Below are 16,567 nucleotides of genomic sequence, written 5' to 3'. Positions count from 1 at the left end.
GTGGCCACAGAATACCTCAGCCCCAAAAATATGATTTTAGGTCAAAGTAGAGAGAAATTAGCCCTACAGGATTTTTAAGTGTTACATGTCTGTGAATCACTCTGGGATTTGGGGCAAGCTACCTCACCTGATAGAGGAGTAAAGATAAATGGCTTGTGCTCTGGGTTTGGTTCTGAGCTCAGGGCTGCAGTGAATTTCTCTTAGTGTGTACCTCATTTCAAGGACCCTTCTGGCATAATCCCCAGAGATAAGACAGTTTCCACTGATGGTATGCAGAATGATTTTCAGGAAATATACAGGATGTCAACTCACAGTGAGGAAATTATTATCTTTAAAGCACAGATATTTTCCAATCATTACAATTAGGACAAAGTCTCTGTTAGTGTTAATATGCCTTTTAATGCCCTGTTTAACCCCTGGGTATCCTCCACTCTGCCCAGAACAAGACTGGTTGGGGATGTGGCTCAGTGGTAGAGCACTTGTCTAGCACATGTGAGGCACTGGGCTCGATCCTCATCACCACATATAAATAAAAAATAAAGGTACATCAACAACTAAAAAGTATTTTTAAAAACACAAAGAACAAGGCTTGGGAAAACAGTATAACACTGTTTTTCCTTGTTATGTATGGCAAATAAGACTGTTTTCCCACTTAAAATAGTAGTAAAAAATTGTCTTTCCAAAGTGAAAATTTTTGAGTTGATGAGGAAACATAATTCACAGATGGGACCAAGGTGAAGGTAGTTTGGGAAGTCACGCGATGGGATACACTGAGTGATGCCAAGCAGAGCTGGGCCCACTGCAGAGGTGACACTTTTCCTGTGTCTTACTGTTTTATGTTGATATAAATATACCAGAGACTGAGTAATTGACAAAGAATAAATATTTATTCAGCTCTTTTTTTAATTTTTTTTAAGAGAGAGAGAGAGGAGAGAGAGAATTTTTTTTAATATTTATTTTTTAGTTCTTGGCAGACACAACATCTTTGTTTGTATGTGGTGCTGAGGATCGAACCCGGGCCGCATGCATGCCAGGCGAGCGCACTACCGCTTGAGCTACATCCCCAGCCCTTTATTCAGCTCTTGACTCTAAAGTCTTGGAGGTCTAAGGTGAGGGGCTATACCTGGTGAGAATTCTCTTGTTAGTAGGGACTTGCAGAGTCCTAGGGTAGTGGCATAACAAGGTGAGGCACAGGAAACACACTAGCCCAGGCTTCTATTTCCTTATAAAGCCACTAATGCCATCACAATGCCCCACCTATCTTGACCATATCTAATTATTTCCAAAGGACTCACCTCCAAATGCCATCAACATATGAATTTGAAAAATTTTGTTTTCAGTACATGGAATTTGGGGACTCGTTCAAACCACAGGAACCAGTCTGCCACTGCCTCCCGTGACCTACTCAAGCTCTTCCACACTTTGGACCACTGTGTTTCTGGCTGTTCACCCCATGCACACCACTTACACAGTGTGCTTTGTCTCCCCCTGCAGGTGTGGCGGACTGGGGCTAGTTCTGGCCAGCGCAGGCTTTGGCATGCTGACAGCACCTATCATCGAGCTGCACAACCAGAAAGGCTACTTCCTGCACCATATCATCTTTGCCTGCTGCACGCTCATCTGCATCATCTGTATCCTCCTGCTGCCTGAAAGCAGGGACCAGAACCTGCCCGAGAACATCTCCAATGGGGAACATTACACAAGGCAGCCTCTACTGCCGCACAAGAAGGGGGAACAGCCACTCCTGCTCACCAACGCTGAGCTCAAGGACTACTCGGGCCTGCACGATGTCGCCACTGCAGGTGACGGGCTGCCTGAGGGTGCCACAGCCAATGGCATGAAGTCTATGTAGCTGGCCAAGCCACCATCCTGAGAGTCCCCTGGGGCTTGAAGGGTTGGGGGGAATTTGGGCACAGGTTTACAGACCAGGGAGCAGGCACATGACCTGGGGTAGGAAAGTCCAACTCTGCTGCTGATGCCACCCAGTCGTGAGACTTTCAACTGGTATGGGGAAATTCTGTCTTTCCAAAAGTCCAAGGAGAGGGTTCAAGGAAACAGACTCTGGAAACAACCCTTCAAAGACTTTCTTTTCTGCCATGAAATGTTTATATTTATTTTGGTCATTTTTACGAGAAGCACTTTATTCCCTTTCCTCTCACTGGTCACGAAGCAGAACCACCTCCTTTGGGAGCAAGGCATGGTCACTCCAAGGAAGACCCTGTGAGTGACCAACACAGCAGCCAGTGTCCTCCCGAGAAGTCAGATGCCGCTCCTCGCCCTCCACCTGAGGAGCCAGAGGTCACCTGGGCAGGCCCGAAGGAGCCCCCCACCACAGGCTGCCCACCTGTGGACAGACATGACACTCTTGGAGCATTCCCAGGACTGCATTTTAGACAGTGAAATGTACATGAATTAGGTTTTTGCTAGAGTCTGTGTATGGTTTTTTAAACTTTTTTTTCCTTTTTTCTTCCTTTATAAGGTAAGAGCTTCCACCCCAAGTTTTAGGGGAAAACAGTTCCCGGATATCATCAAAACCAGCTCAGTCTTTCTTTCCTTCAGGATCATTCTTTTGTACTTGACGCTGGAAGCTCTTTGGGGGAAACTTCCACACTTCACCAGAAATCATAAATGATCAGTGATAATGTCACCAGTTTTCTGATGCCAGGTTTTGCTTAGTTAAGTACACAACCAGCAAATGTGCTGAGGTCTGAGATAGGTTGATTTTTATTAAACTCCTTCCCAGATTTTGCTCCAGCAGAGAAATTCCCTCTTTCACGGTCAGCTTTGCATCTGGCACTACTTGAAAATGTGGATACTTTCTCGAACTAAAAACAAGAAAATAACTGAAAGGACAGCTGAGGCAAACCACAACAGGGAGGGCCTGCTCTCCTGACACAGCCTGTCACCCACATCTCAAGCACACACCACAGAGATCACCGGCTGGGATAGCTGTCACTCAAGTCACACCAGAGCCAGCAGCGCCTGCAAGCCTCACATCTTCCTCAGTGGCTCCCTGCTTGCCATTGGCTCAGCCCAGAGGTGGGGCTTGGGCAGGAGTGCAGATTCCCCACAGGTGAGTCCAAATGGCCTCCAGCCTCTTGGAAGCAAGATAAAGCGAGAGAAAGCAATAACTCACCAAAGTTCCCCTCCCACCTCTGTTCCACCTCCAAGGGTTCTCGCCGTGTTCTTCATTGTGCACCATCCAGTAGGAAGCCCAGAGCTAAGAAACCAGCCTTCTTGGCACGCGGGTGCCACTCTGTTGCAACTCTAGCACCTGCTCTTCTGGACAGCCTGGCTTCTCACAGAATGTCAGCCTCACCCCTTAGCGATACTCACCTTTGTGGTGGGTTGTGTTCTTCCAAGGTCATGATGGTCTTGGCCTGTGTGGGTAATTAGATGACTTCCAAATGACAGTTGCTAGAATTCAAAGAGACAGGGGTTGAGTTTCTCCCCTTCCAACTTCCACCTGGTCTTTCCTGTAGTCTCTGTCCAACTCTTGCCCTTCACAGCTGGTACTACGAGTGTTGGCAGGAGCCCACTCACTGCCTTGATGAAGGCATCAACGGGGCAGAGATCAGATGTGCAGCCACGTGCTCCCAGCATCTGGACCTGAGCTGTCTCATCAGCTGATGCCTGGGGTTGGGAGAACCTCACTCAAGTCCCAGCAGCCGAGGGGAGGCTTTCTGAGCAGTCCTTCCCCATCCACCTGCTCCAAGTTTAGCTCATCCTCTCCCTTCCTGGTTTCTGAAGTCACTTTTGTTCCATGTTTCCACGTTAGTCCGCATTCACCTTACAAAGGCCTTTTATTTTTTTGGATCTGTGCAGCCTTCGTGTGCCAAACTTGTGAAATATCTTTTACCTTTTTTAGGGTATTTGCTACCAAGACACCTGGCAGCAAGCCCTGTGAAGTTCAGGATAAGGCATACTCAGAAGTTGTGAGCGGTCTCACACTGGTCGTGCAGGCCTTTTTAAAGAAACGTATGGAAACTGCAGGGAACTGCTGAAATGACTAGGCAGGTGGTGTCAAGGTAGGGCACTTCCAAACTTCCGTTCCAAAGCCTCTGATCTCCACCTCAGATAACAATGATGAAAACACTGGGCCAACCAATTCAGCACTGATCACTTCAGCAATCAGGACTAATCCATCAGAGACCAGAGGAGAATCTGGCTTTGAGGCCTGGACTCAAAGGACCAAAGTCTAGTGGATGTGCAGGTGTTGTCCCTTGGTCAGCAGGGGTTCCCCATTTTGGAGCAGCCAGAGGATGAGGCTGAGTTGCTACTTCAGCTAAGGGGTACCTGAAGCTCTTGAGGAACACCTTTACGAAATGTAGCTGGAGAAGGAAACCATCCCCATGGACAGAGCCCTGTGAAGTATGTGTCAACCAAGTCAGAAAGGCAGCAGATGCACCCAGGCCTGATACGTGTAAGGCCTGTGGGGCTCCACAGAGGAGGTGGCCTCTGCCCAGCTTCCAGCACCAGGCTGCCCGCACTTGAGCTTCTCAGTCCTGTGTTCCCCCATGATTAGTAGAGAGACGCTTTTCAGGCTCCTGCCCCTTCTACTCGGCCCTCTCCCCACCAGGGAAACATCAAGAGTACAAACCTACTCCCTGCTATTCTCTCTACTCACCTTTGAGCTCTGTGACTCCTTTTTGATTTAAAAAAAAAAAAAAATATGCACAAATGTGAACACCTGAGCTGGGGCTGGATGTTTCTTCATTTTATTCTTTTCCAGAAGCCAATAATAACTATTATCAAATATCCTACTTATTAGCACCCAAGACAAATAGGAACAAGTTTTAACTGTTTTTATTTTCTAAGATCATAATCACCTGCAACTAGAGGACAGGGCTGGTAAGTTGGTTTGACCACGGAAGAGAGAGCAAGTAAAAAATCCTCATTAAGGGAAGTATCACACTCAACATGACCAGTTCCTAGAGCCAAAGGAGAAATCCCTGAAGTGGAAGTGCCACTCAATCAATCTCATGACTGTCACATTTGCACAGCCCCAGGGTGGCGCACGGGTTGGAGGAGGCCCATGCTTCAACCCTGTCTTCTTGTTTTGAAGGACACCACCTCACTTTAATGTATTGTGTGTGTTTTGGAGAAGCAGTACGGTGTTATGTCTAGTGAGGAACGCTTCCCTACCTCTGTCCTTCCTACACCCCAAACGTGTGAGGTTTTCATATAAGAACCGTGTTCCTGTACTTGTCGATGGGGTTCCCCTGGCGGTACTTGTTCACAGCACAAGCTTACATCCAGTTCTGAACTGTCATTCACAGCAACGTGTCTGCATGGTGTCGCATCTGTTGTACCTTTGGGGAAAATTCGTATGTAAATGTACAGAAATAAAAATGTTGCCCCATTAACAGATTTCCTCTGGAATGTCTTCCCTACCTCACCTGATGGTATCTAACGAAGGGCATTTCACTACCATTGACGACGAGTAATAAAAATCCTCCATGTTGATTCAGACCTCGCTCGGTGCGTCACTACTTTCAATGCCTCTGTATGCTTGTCTTCTTTCGCCCTAAGCGGGATGGTGGGGGCCTCTCACTCTGCTTTAAGAGTCCTAGTCTTAAAAGGCAGTCGGAGGCAGAGATCCGATTAAACATAAACTGTTTATCTATTGCCATTCTCAGACCACCTGAGAATTCAGTACATTTAAGAGGAATTTTTTTCTCTTGTTTATGTTCTGCTAATCCGTGGCCTGAAAGTTCCTAGAGAGGTCAAGAAGTGAATATCTTACACTGTGATTCTGTGAGGAAAGACTGATAACCCAAAACTCTCTTCTCTAATGTAGTATTTTTTAACAAGAAAACAATTATTTCTTTAATAAAGTATTTATACCAAACTCTTCTCTCCATAGCCCTGATTTTGTGTCACTTACTATTCTATTCCTGGAGAGGTGCCCACTTGCTTTCCAAGCTGACTGAGGCCTCCAAGGTTAGCATCCAAAGTCTGCAAAGGAGGGAGGCACTTGGAACCTCATACAAATGTCTTCCTCTGAGTGCCCTTCTTCCTGGCCAGTCACCACCCTCCATTACTACCACGGGCTCCATGCAAAACTCTCGCCACTGCACAAAATGGTTCCAGGGCCTGAAGTATCCACCTCTAGTAACAAAAGGGTCCATGTGGACCCCAAAGATTAGAAAGTTCTTTGTTGGTGGTGTTTGCCATTTCTTGCCTGGAGAAGCACCTAGGGAGCTTTCCAGACCTTCTGCATCAGAAAGCCTGGGCCTCAGACTACCTGCACCTCTGAGGAAAGGCCACAACTGGAATCCAAGTGTTAGCAGACAGAAAAATGCTAAGGTGAAAATCAAAGGCAGATACTTGGGACTTGGAAGAAAAGAGAAGGGAGATGGAAGAGATTGCAATAATAGGAAGAGCAAGAGGGACCTGAGGTATCCGAACCTGTAAAACCATAATTGACACTTGACTGCCAAGACATTTAGTTGACAACACAGTTCTACATACTTAATCCGAGCAGTAACACACAGGAAGGTGGGAATTATCCCCATTTGGAAGATGAGAAAATATAATCCAAAAAAGTTCAGGCTTCACCCAGACCACAAATGTATTAATATTGAGTGGGATTCAAATGTAGCCCCAAGAAAAAACAAGAAGTGAAGGAAGGGCTCAAGGAAAACAAAGCAAGAAGTACGTGTCCAGGAGAAGGGTTCAGCTGAGATGGGAAGATAAATACATCAATTCATGAGGCGGACAGTGGTCTCAGGCACACACACAAACCCAAAGCATATTTGTAAAGACTTGTTCATCTTAATTCTAATTGTGAATGTACATATGAATCATGTCTAATCTACACTTTAGATTGTTAGATCACATGCTTCACTCCCAAAAGAATCCCATTTCACCCCTTTTCTCTGTCACTAAGTGGCTAGGTGTTACTGCCCCTGGGCTCTCCTCCTTCTCAAGGCCCATCCCTAGGGCCTTACAGCCCCCACACTGTGAGGGGAAGGAAAAGCTAAGAGTGAGCCTTCAAGAACAAAGTATGAACACAACTGATAAAATTCAATCCATTTATTTAAATGTACACTGTAGATAAGTTATAAATTCTCCCTTCTGCCACTCAGCTAGAACTTTTCCGGAAAAGCCTCCATTTCTTCCTTGATCCTGTTTTCTACAAGTAATGCGAAGTTACTGTCTGTGTTTTGAAGGTTATAGCTGACAAACACCTGTTTGTTGGTCTTCCTGGCTAAAAGAGAGAACACATTGACACAGCCATGACTGAAACACCACAATTGCCTGTTCCTCACACCTACCCACAGCTGGTAAAGCTTGAGAAGAGAATGGTTTCAAGGGGAGAAGAGAGTCCTAATTTTAGGGCTCTTTGAACTGATGCTACAAATGCAGACAAGTGTCATTTAGCCACTCCCCTAGTCTCTAGAACAGTGACTCTTAAGTGTGGCTTCATAGCAGTAGCAGCAGCTGGAACCTGTTAGACTTGCAGATTCTCAAGCCCCATCCAGACCTTCCGCATCAGATATTTGGGAGTTCGGGCCAGAAATCTGTGAACAAGCCCTCCAATAACCCACAGTCATGCTTGAGAGCTGCTGCTCTACATAGGGTGTTTTGGTTTTGTGGCATTTGGGGTTTTATTTCTTAAAATCACAGACAGTATAACACTAAAGTATTTAAAAGTAAAAGTTAAAGTTCTCCTTCCCAGAGGCAACCCTATATTTCTACGTATTTACATATGTGTACATGTTCACAAACAAGTATAATTTTCTGATGCTGAATCTAAGTTTTAGCTCTTTTCTATACAGCCAATGATAGTTAGGGTACACTGGTCCAGCTGCAAAAATCAAGCAAAGTCACACACTCCAAATGTGAAAGACAAGACAATGTGCTGAGAAGTAGCAGTAAGCCCAAAACAACTCCGGCTGACTGCACTGTGCCGGGGCCTCCTTCCTCAGCCTCACCCACACCCTGGGCTGGTGCAGAATCTCCTATCCTCCCATCCCACTATCAATCTCATCACAGGCAGAAAAGTGGGGTAGTGGTGGCCACCTGTACCATGTTTAAAGGCTGGTGTAGAACACACACAGCACCAGGCTTCATCCAGGGGCTACTCTGTCCACTCAGTTGGTATCACCATCACACCTGTGGTCCTCCTAGGTACCATGTGGCTCAGGAGAATGGGGAGAGCCAGCTGCAGGAGGCCTGGATCCTTTCCCATCCCATTACAGCCAGGAAACCTCTTTGAGCTCCAGGTCTTTCTTTGTAAATCAAGAAAGGGTAGACCTCAGGACCTCAAAGGGCTTTTTATTCACCTTTTCCAGAATAGTCTGATTTTCAGGGATAAAAGAGATCTTGGGGATTAGTTGACTGCCCTCTTTACAGGGCAACTGGCAGAACTCCAGAGAAGCTGAGAGGACAAGCCAGCCTCTGCCTTGAGGAAAGCCGAGCAAATTGTATGGCATGTGAATTATACCTCAATTAAGCTGTTTTTGTTTTTGTTGTTGTTGTTGTTTTAAGAGGAAAGTATCTCGACCGAAGCAGTTCTCAGTATCCTAAGAGCTAGTGTTTAGCTTATGGTGCTTAGAGTAGTCTCTCACCAGTTTGGTGGGTGCAGTGTGGCCACATCAGTGACAGCTGTGCCCAAACAGTGATCCACTAAACCCTGGGGGGAGCGGGAAGGCCCATAGGTTCCCATCGTTTCTTCAGTGCATGAAGCAGACTGGGAATTACTCGTTTAGACAATGATCTATAAATAAATAGAGTATAGCAGAACAGGGGGACATACCAAGGCCACTTGGGAGAAGGCCCATCAGGCCACACCCATTCAGCCTGCCCAGAAGAGGTTCCTCTCTCCCCATAGGAACCCACTGAGATTCCAATCATTCTGTTTGCTAAGATAGGTCCTCCCAGGGAGTAGCACTGTATCTGCTGACATCATCTACTCATACTCAGCTGTCCTCCAGAGCCACAGGAGTAGAGGGTCTCCTCATCCATACCAAAGCCTGTGATACTTCCAGAGCTACGGAATTTCCAAGGCCGGCTCTTTCCGTACTTGCTTTCACTTTCTGTACATGATACAGTTGCAGGAAACCTCTCCCTTTTCATTATAATGCATTAATAATGAATTTCCAGGCTCAAGAGGATGGGCACAGCACATGACTTAACTGGGCAGCCCCCACTTGGTCTGGGCACTGTGGGGCACCAGACCCTTCAGAGAAGCAGACAGCCGCATTGCACCACTCAAGCAGTTCTAAGTTACTGAGAACCACTTGCTTTTTGCATCAAACTGGGGTTAGACACCTGATGGATATTCTTGAACCCATTTTACCTTTCTGGTATAAAACTCATGGCATATCAGAGGAGCTCCCGCCATCCTCCTCTATGGGTGTCTGTCATGGCAATCCCAGCCAGCTTTCTGTCTCCGTAAACAGGAACATATTCCCACCACTTTAAGCAGGCATGGACACACAGTAGTTAGCTAAGTGTGCTACCACTCGCACATGGGAAAAAAACATGGGGAAGCGCTTAAAAGGAAAGGGCATCAGGACCGGAGTTGTAGCTCAGTGGTAGAACACTTGCCTAGCACATGTGAAGTACTCAGTTCAACCCTCAGCATCACATAAAAATAAATAAATAAAATAAAGGTATGTGTTCATCTACAACTAAAAATAATAATTCTAAAAAAAAATAAAATAAAAGGGGGCTTATCTCCAACTAAATTTTACATGGTTCAGAAAAAAATTATGATATAAACCCAGAGGGGGAAGGATAACAACTAGGAATCAGTGTAAACAGGGGAGGAGTTTCTTCTTTGTAAACTTCCTGTAAATTTAAAATTATCTCCTAATAAAAAGTTACCAAATTACTAGCCAGGTCTCTCTAACTCCATGCTAGAGAAAATGTACCCTGCAAGTTCCTAAAGCTGACCCTGTGGGTGTGGCAAGTCTGGAAGGGCTGGTGACATTCTATCCAGCCTGCCTTCACCTACTGGAGGACATCCTCTTTGGCTGTGTGCTATATATTCATGCATGTGGAACACAGGTGACAGACATGAATATTCCCACTTGTCAGGCCAACAGAAGCCTCTTTGCACAGCACCCAACACAACTAAGTATGAGTGCCTCAAAACCAGCTGGCCTCCTTCTCCAGAGGGGCCCTATGCCTAACCCCAGAACTGAAGCAACTGGGAACAACAAAGAACACAAAGACTGAGCAGGAGACAGGGCATCCTGTGCACACTGACTGTGGGCCTGAGGGGCTGAGAATGGCAGAACATGCCATTCTTACTTGAACTACCTGGACATTTACAGTATGTATGTATCCAAGGTGCAGAAGGGGTAGAATCTTCACCACATATTCTTTGCTTGATACCCACTCTATGCCACACTCAGAAGCCAAACCACAGTCTCTCCAAGATCTGAACATACACTGAGAGACTACAGGATGGTCCTTCCTGCACAATGATGACGCCTGCTTCATAGGCTCTACCAAATCCCCACAAGGGCCCAGAGAGCCATCTTGAGCAGCTACCCATGGCAGGCTGTGGGTACCATTCACTCTCTCCTCCCATGAGGAGGTGACGTGCTCCCTGGAGGAAAATAAAAGCTCATCAACTCAAGAATGAAGCCAAGGAGCATGGGAAAGTTCCTTGGGAATATGCCGGTCAAGACAGGAGTGACAGGTGGAGCAGGGACAGTTGTGCCCTGTAAAGACAGAACATGCAGGGTTGTGCTTCCAGCAGTGATGAGGCTGCATCTCTTAGTATAAAGATTCTTCACTTCTGAAGTTACCTGCCTCATGGCATTAGACAGCAGGTCCCACCTGGCTGGTCTCCCAGCACCAGCTGTGGGTACATACGTACCTAGGCGCTGGGCAAGGCCAGTGGAGGTTGTGTCAGAAGTGTCTCCAAAGAGGGAAGTGCACACAGGGATGGAGTCCTAAAAGAAAAACAAAGAACGCACTGAAGCTTCTCCACCTGGATGCCAACAGCCATAGTTCTACAGCTTCTGATTCTTCACAAGGGTGGCAGCAGCAGGTTCTGAGAGGGCAGAAACGTGGTCTGAGGGAAATGGCTGGCATTTGTCAACAGCCAAGCAAGTTGACCCCTGACACACAGGAGGTCAGAGAGCTGAGACAAACACAGAGAAGTCACCTGCAGCTGCAGCCACAGAGCTGTTAATAAGTTCTGGGACTGATTTTACATGAAGGGCTTGTTTTAATGTCGGAAACTCCAAAGCAAGCGGAAGGGCAGCATTCCAACCAAAAGGGAAGCAAACAAGATCACTGAGGGCACAGCAAGAAGAAAACAAACCACAACCTGGGTGGCTCGTGCCTGGCTCTGAGAGGGAGGATGCCTAATCTCAGCTCAGCCTATGAGAGGACTCACAGCTCCCATCCCTGAAGACTCTGCTGGGGCCTTTAAGGTCAGTTAGCGTCCTATGACTTTGAGAAGGACACCAGCCACCAGCATCCAGAAAGCCAACATAAAGACTTCTGAATACTCTGGCCAATCTCATTTCAGATAAGAAGCAATAAAATGAAAGAAGCACTATAAATGATGTTAAGATAAACAAATATGGTCCTTCTGAAATCTGAAGGAAATCTTACTCCCAATTAACTTGGAAATAATCTCCCTCAGCATTAAAATGTCTAGCTTAAAAGGAAAAAACTCACTTGCTAACCTTGTAAAATGGCCAAAATTGTTTTTATCAAAATAGCACAGATTTCTAAGAGAAATAGCCTGGGTGCAGAGCTCTGGGAAACTTGTGCAAGGGTTTGGGCTTGATATCCCTCACCCCACTGTGCATGTGGAGACAAGTGGACTAAGCAGACACCTACTGTGTGCTGGGCAGCATGGCAGAGAACAGACCAAAGAGACTGTAGCTCGTCTCCTAAGAGATTCAAAGTCACTTTCAGAATTTGTTCAGGTCTATTTTTAAAAAGGAGATCAAAAAACACAGGAGATTAAAGCATTTCCTGCATACATTTTTGGTTGAGAAAGACAAAAAACATGATCTTAATTAATGAACCTGCTGCTTACAGGTTCCAAGGTCAATGATCTTAATTAATGGACCTGCCATTTATAGGTTCCAAGGCCAACACGTAGCTGTACGGTAATAGTATTTATAATTAAGTCTCCTGAAAAAGGAAACCTTACCCTGTAGCCTTTTTCCACCAAAATTAAATTTTAATACCCTATCTTGGCTGGGCACTATGGCACTCCCCTGTAATCCAGTGACTTTAGAGGCTGAGGAGGGAAGATCATAAGTTTGAGGCTAGCCAAAGCAACTTAGCAAGACTCTGTCTCAAAATTTAAAAAAAAAAAAAAAAGGCTGGGATGTAGCTCAATGGTAAAGTACCCCTCGGTTAAATTCCCACCACTAAAAGAAAAAAAAAAAAAGAAACCTATCTTGTTACACTTCTGAATAGTTCATTACTTTAAAAGTACATTAGGATACCTGATGGCTTTGCTATGGTGGGAGTGCCACCTTCCACACATCAGGGATATCCTAGATGCCAGGCAGCCACCCTCAAATTGTTCCAGCTTAGCATCATCCATATCTGCGGCCTCTCTGGGCACCAAAATTCCCTGCTCCATCCAAGGCAGGCCATTTTGGGAAGCAGCTGTACTGTGTGATCATACATGTGCAGGGTTAGAGGCAGAGAGACTTCACAGACACTGTGATGCTATCCTCCACACAGAAGCCAGGAGAGTTTCTCTGGGAAGAGCCACAGAGTAAATAGTTTAGGCTTTAGGGATTACAAAACCTCTATTACCATTGCCTAATGTTGCCATCAAAGCACAAAAGCTGGAACAGAACTCTGCCTACATGGAGGAGCATGGCCCTGTTCCAATAAAACTTTATTACAAAAGCAGAGGAGGGTCGGCCCATGGGCCATAATTTGTTGAGTCCTGCTCCACAGGCACTTTGGATTTCCTGCCTTCAGCTATACCCTTACCTTATTTTCCTAGCTGCCTCAGCCTCTGCCCCCAGAAGGAACATCCAGGCACTGCACCAACATGGCCATTCAGTAGGAACTGGCTTCTGACAGATCTGATAAGAGAGACTGGTCCCTTTTCCTTTTCAGCCCTGGTCTTGGTGGAATATGACCTCCCAATGGAGAAAATATGCTCTGCTGGGAGCTATGACTATCAAGTGGTCAGGCCACCAAAGCTGCCCACAAGAGGAGTTTATTTACTTATCTCCCTAAACCAGTGCTGCAAAAAGGGGCTGATATAATTCATGAGGGACACCTGGTCTTACCAAAGCACAGTCCTAAGCCCCATATGCCCACTGCCTTACCCAAATCTATTAGCCACTCCTATTACTGTGGGGACAAACAAATAGAGAAAGAACATGAGGAGGCTCCAAACACACTAGTCCCCCTAGGTATCCCCCCTCCTGCAATGAAAGAGCTGGAATTGTCACCTGCCCAAAGACCCACCTTTCGAGAGTCACCAAAAGAGAAAAACAAAACACCCAGAAAAGAACTGTGAGAATGGAAAGGACTACTGACTAAGGATTTCCAGAACTCCCAATTCAGATGCTGTCTCTTTCCCAAAGCTTCTCTGGGTGCTATGGTATATAGCTATAAACCTGTGGCTTTCCAATGCCCCTGGTGACCCATCAGCCCTATTAACCTGAGTGACTTCAAGTTAGTCCCCCCTGAGGACTCAGCCATTCCTCAAGGGCTTAATGAGCAGCCTGACATAAACACTCCTAAAACAGACAAGCCTCCCTCTAAAACACTAAACTGCAGAGGAGGCCAGCACAGCAGGAGTAAGTAGGTAGGGAGGAGCACTAAGCGGCACTAAGAGGAGCACTAATAGGCCCTAAGAGGTCACTGAAAAGTCTCTGGATCATGCTCTGAGTTCATCTCTTGAAAGGTTTTTTAATAGAGGAATGATGTTATGGAATGAGACCTTTGAAAACATGAGACCAAATAAAGCCTTTCCTCCTCTAAGTTGTTCTTGTCAGGTATTTTGATCACAGCAACAAAAACCTAACACAGATGACAATGTCTCACATCAGTCTTAAAACTATCACTTTTCTGCACTGTAAAGAATTAGCCATAGGCAATGTTACAGGTTAAACTGTGTCCTGAAAAAGATGTTTAAGTCCTAATCTCTGAATGTGTAAATTTTTTTGAAAATAGAGTGCTTGCAAATGTAAATAAAATATAATTAAAACGAGGTCATACCAGAGTAGAGTGGCCCTTAATCCAATATGACAGATGTTCTTATTAGAAGAGGTGAGGGCTAGTGGCATAGCTCAATGGTAAAGCACTTTTCTAGGATGCATGAAGCCCTAGGTTCAATCCCAAGCACCCTGAAAAGAAAAGGGAGGAGTCACAAACACAGAGAGAGAAAGAGAAGATGACCAAATGATGTCAGAGGCAGAGAGTGGAGCAAAGCATGTATAAGCCAGGAACCACCAAGGATTACCAGCAATCACCTGAAGTTGAGAGAAAGGCAAAAGATGGTTTCTTCACTGGAGTCCCCAGAAGGAAACAACTCAGCCAACACCTTGATTTGGACTTCTAGCCTCCAGAAAGGCGATTCAGGTATTTTAAGCCACCCTGTTTGTGGTACTGTTACAACATCCCTAGGAAACTAATGTAGACTACACAAGAAAAAGCCAAAAAAAAGTAGAAAAGAGGGGACACAGGCTTGGCCCAGGTTGGCCAATATAAAGGTGATCAATTGTATTCCCTGCAAGCTTTGAATGACAGCATTGAACATGGATTCACTAACTCAGGGTGCAGCGATATGTGAGAGAAAGAAATCAAGGATGACCAGAATAACAAGAAAGATGGGAGTTGCCATGGCAGAGAAGGGCTGGCTGTGGGAGGAGCAGATGTGTGAGAGGGATCAAAAGATTGGTCTTGAGTATGTCTGTCAGGTGCCTGTTAGGCAATCAAATGTAGATGCAGGACTTCCAACTTCAGGAAGAGTTGTCTGTACTGGAGATGTAAATAAATAAACATCTATGCAGTCAAAACTGAAGTTGATGGCTATCTCCAGCCAATGTGACCAGAGGCAAGGCCCCCTATACTGCAACCTAAAGGGACCTGAGAGGAGGAACCTGCAGTGGGGCAGAGGGACAGGGTTCTGGTGGGCTTGAGGGCCAGTCGGTGCAGGCCTGGGTCAACTCCTGGGGTCCCCACCGACCCAAGGGTAGACCTAGGGGGCACCATCCAGCGATCTTCCAGGCTGGGGTTGCACAGGAGGCCCCTCAGGTATCCCCCACCTGTCCCATCTCAGTTCCTCCTGTGGCCTTCTTCCTTGTCCCCAGCCACCACACCTGCTCCCACTTACCCCGTCCCCTCCCGGCCCCCACCTGATGGCACCCTTTCGCCCAGGCCCTCCCTGGACCTCTCCAGGTGCCCTCGCCCTTCCTCCGTCCCGCCCAGGTCCCCCCTCCATGTCCAACCCCCTCCCCAGCCCCGGCCCGGGCGGACTTCCAGGCCCCGGGTCGCCACCCGCACTCACGTAGCGGCTGCACATGGCCACCGCGAGATTGCGCAAATGCGGCGTGGCCCCCACCCACAGGAAGAGCGAGTCCGTCAGCCGCATGACGTGGAAGTGGACGAGCTGCTCCCACAGCCTCGCGCTGAAGTTGTGCAGACACACGTCCCCGCCCGCGGCGGCCTGCGACTCCTCCATGCCTCCCGCCAGCCCCACGCCCACGGCGCCGGAACCGGGTCCCGACCGCGGGCGCCGCTCGGGCCAGACCCGAGCGAACGAGCGCCGAGAGGCCGAGCGCTCTTTCGCTTTCGATTGAGCGACTAGGGCAGGGGGCGGAGCTACCCCGGGAGAGGAGGTGCCTGTGGTGACCGGGGCGGGAGGGGGCTTTGCGGCTGGCTTCGGGTTTATTAGGCCAAGTCGGTGCCTCCCAGGACCCCGCGCTTCAGCGGGCCTCTACCCCAGCTAAGGTGCAGCCTTGGCGGGGAGCCCACGGACACCCATCAGAATTCGCCTCCACCTTGTTCCCTTCCACCCTGACTTTTACTGACGTGTAGCATTAATGGGCTGAAGTGGAAGCGTCTTCCCAGGCCATGACACCCCACCCCACAGTGAGACGCTGTTCTCTTAAGCACTCCGCCAACAGCCACCTCCATCACACCTCCTCCTCTTAGCAGCCCCTTAATTCCAGGGAAGCCCTTAAGAATGGCAATGATATGGAGAGTAAGCCCTAAAAAAGGAAAATTGTGTGGACTAAGTTAGCAGGCCGAGGAACAGGCACTCTTTGGGGATGGGACCCACGTGAGCTGCCATCGTGAACAAGCCCTCATGCCTGAGACCCTGATGAAAATTAGAATAGGAACCCTTCAGAGATTGGGAAAGAGTCTGAGAGTACCCGAGACACACCATGAATGCCGGCCATTGTGGTCCTTTCTATGAGGGCAAGAGAGGGGTCAAGAGAGAATGTGAAAAAAAGCAAACAAGGGCTGGGATTATGGCTCGGTGGTAGAGTGCTTTCCTAGCATGCATGAGGCACCATATAAATGCAAAATAAAGATATTGTATCCACCCAAAACTAAAAAAAATAATTTTAAAAAAATGGGACCACTATCATGGGTCTAC

At 47.1% G+C, this 16,567-nt stretch overlaps 2 protein-coding genes across 5 annotated transcripts in view; one reads left to right on the top strand and one right to left on the bottom strand.

Annotated features, from left to right (window-relative positions):
* The window catches only part of Slc22a23 (solute carrier family 22 member 23), a 179,975-nt gene extending 174,124 nt beyond the window's left edge, over positions 1-5,851 (top strand). For 2 of the 3 annotated variants that reach the window (XM_078020485.1, XM_013359640.4), the window contains one exon: positions 1,495-5,851. In XM_078020485.1, coding sequence (XP_077876611.1) covers positions 1,495-1,852 — 358 coding nt within the window. In that variant the 3' untranslated portion in view covers positions 1,853-5,851. The remainder of the gene's footprint in view (positions 1-1,494) is intronic. The other variant, XM_078020487.1, reaches the window with a different exon arrangement.
* Psmg4 (proteasome assembly chaperone 4) overlaps positions 1-15,776 on the bottom strand; it is a 28,219-nt gene extending 12,443 nt beyond the window's left edge. The window contains exons 1-3 of one of the 2 annotated variants that reach the window (XM_005327502.3): positions 15,473-15,767; positions 10,841-10,916; positions 7,024-7,213 (exon numbers count right to left, since the gene is read on the bottom strand). In XM_005327502.3, coding sequence (XP_005327559.1) covers positions 7,092-7,213; positions 10,841-10,916; positions 15,473-15,646 — 372 coding nt within the window. In that variant the 5' untranslated portion in view covers positions 15,647-15,767 and the 3' untranslated portion in view covers positions 7,024-7,091. Of the gene's footprint in view, positions 1-7,023; positions 7,214-10,840; positions 10,917-15,472 lie in introns of those variants that run through there. The other variant, XM_078020489.1, reaches the window with a different exon arrangement.
* Positions 15,777-16,567: the final 791 nt, after the last annotated feature.

Source organism: Ictidomys tridecemlineatus, chromosome 8, assembly GCF_052094955.1.
Source record: "Ictidomys tridecemlineatus isolate mIctTri1 chromosome 8, mIctTri1.hap1, whole genome shotgun sequence".
NCBI lineage: Eukaryota > Metazoa > Chordata > Mammalia > Rodentia > Sciuridae > Ictidomys > Ictidomys tridecemlineatus.
Note: the sequence above shows the minus strand (reverse complement) of the source record. Positions and strands in the feature narration are given on the sequence as shown.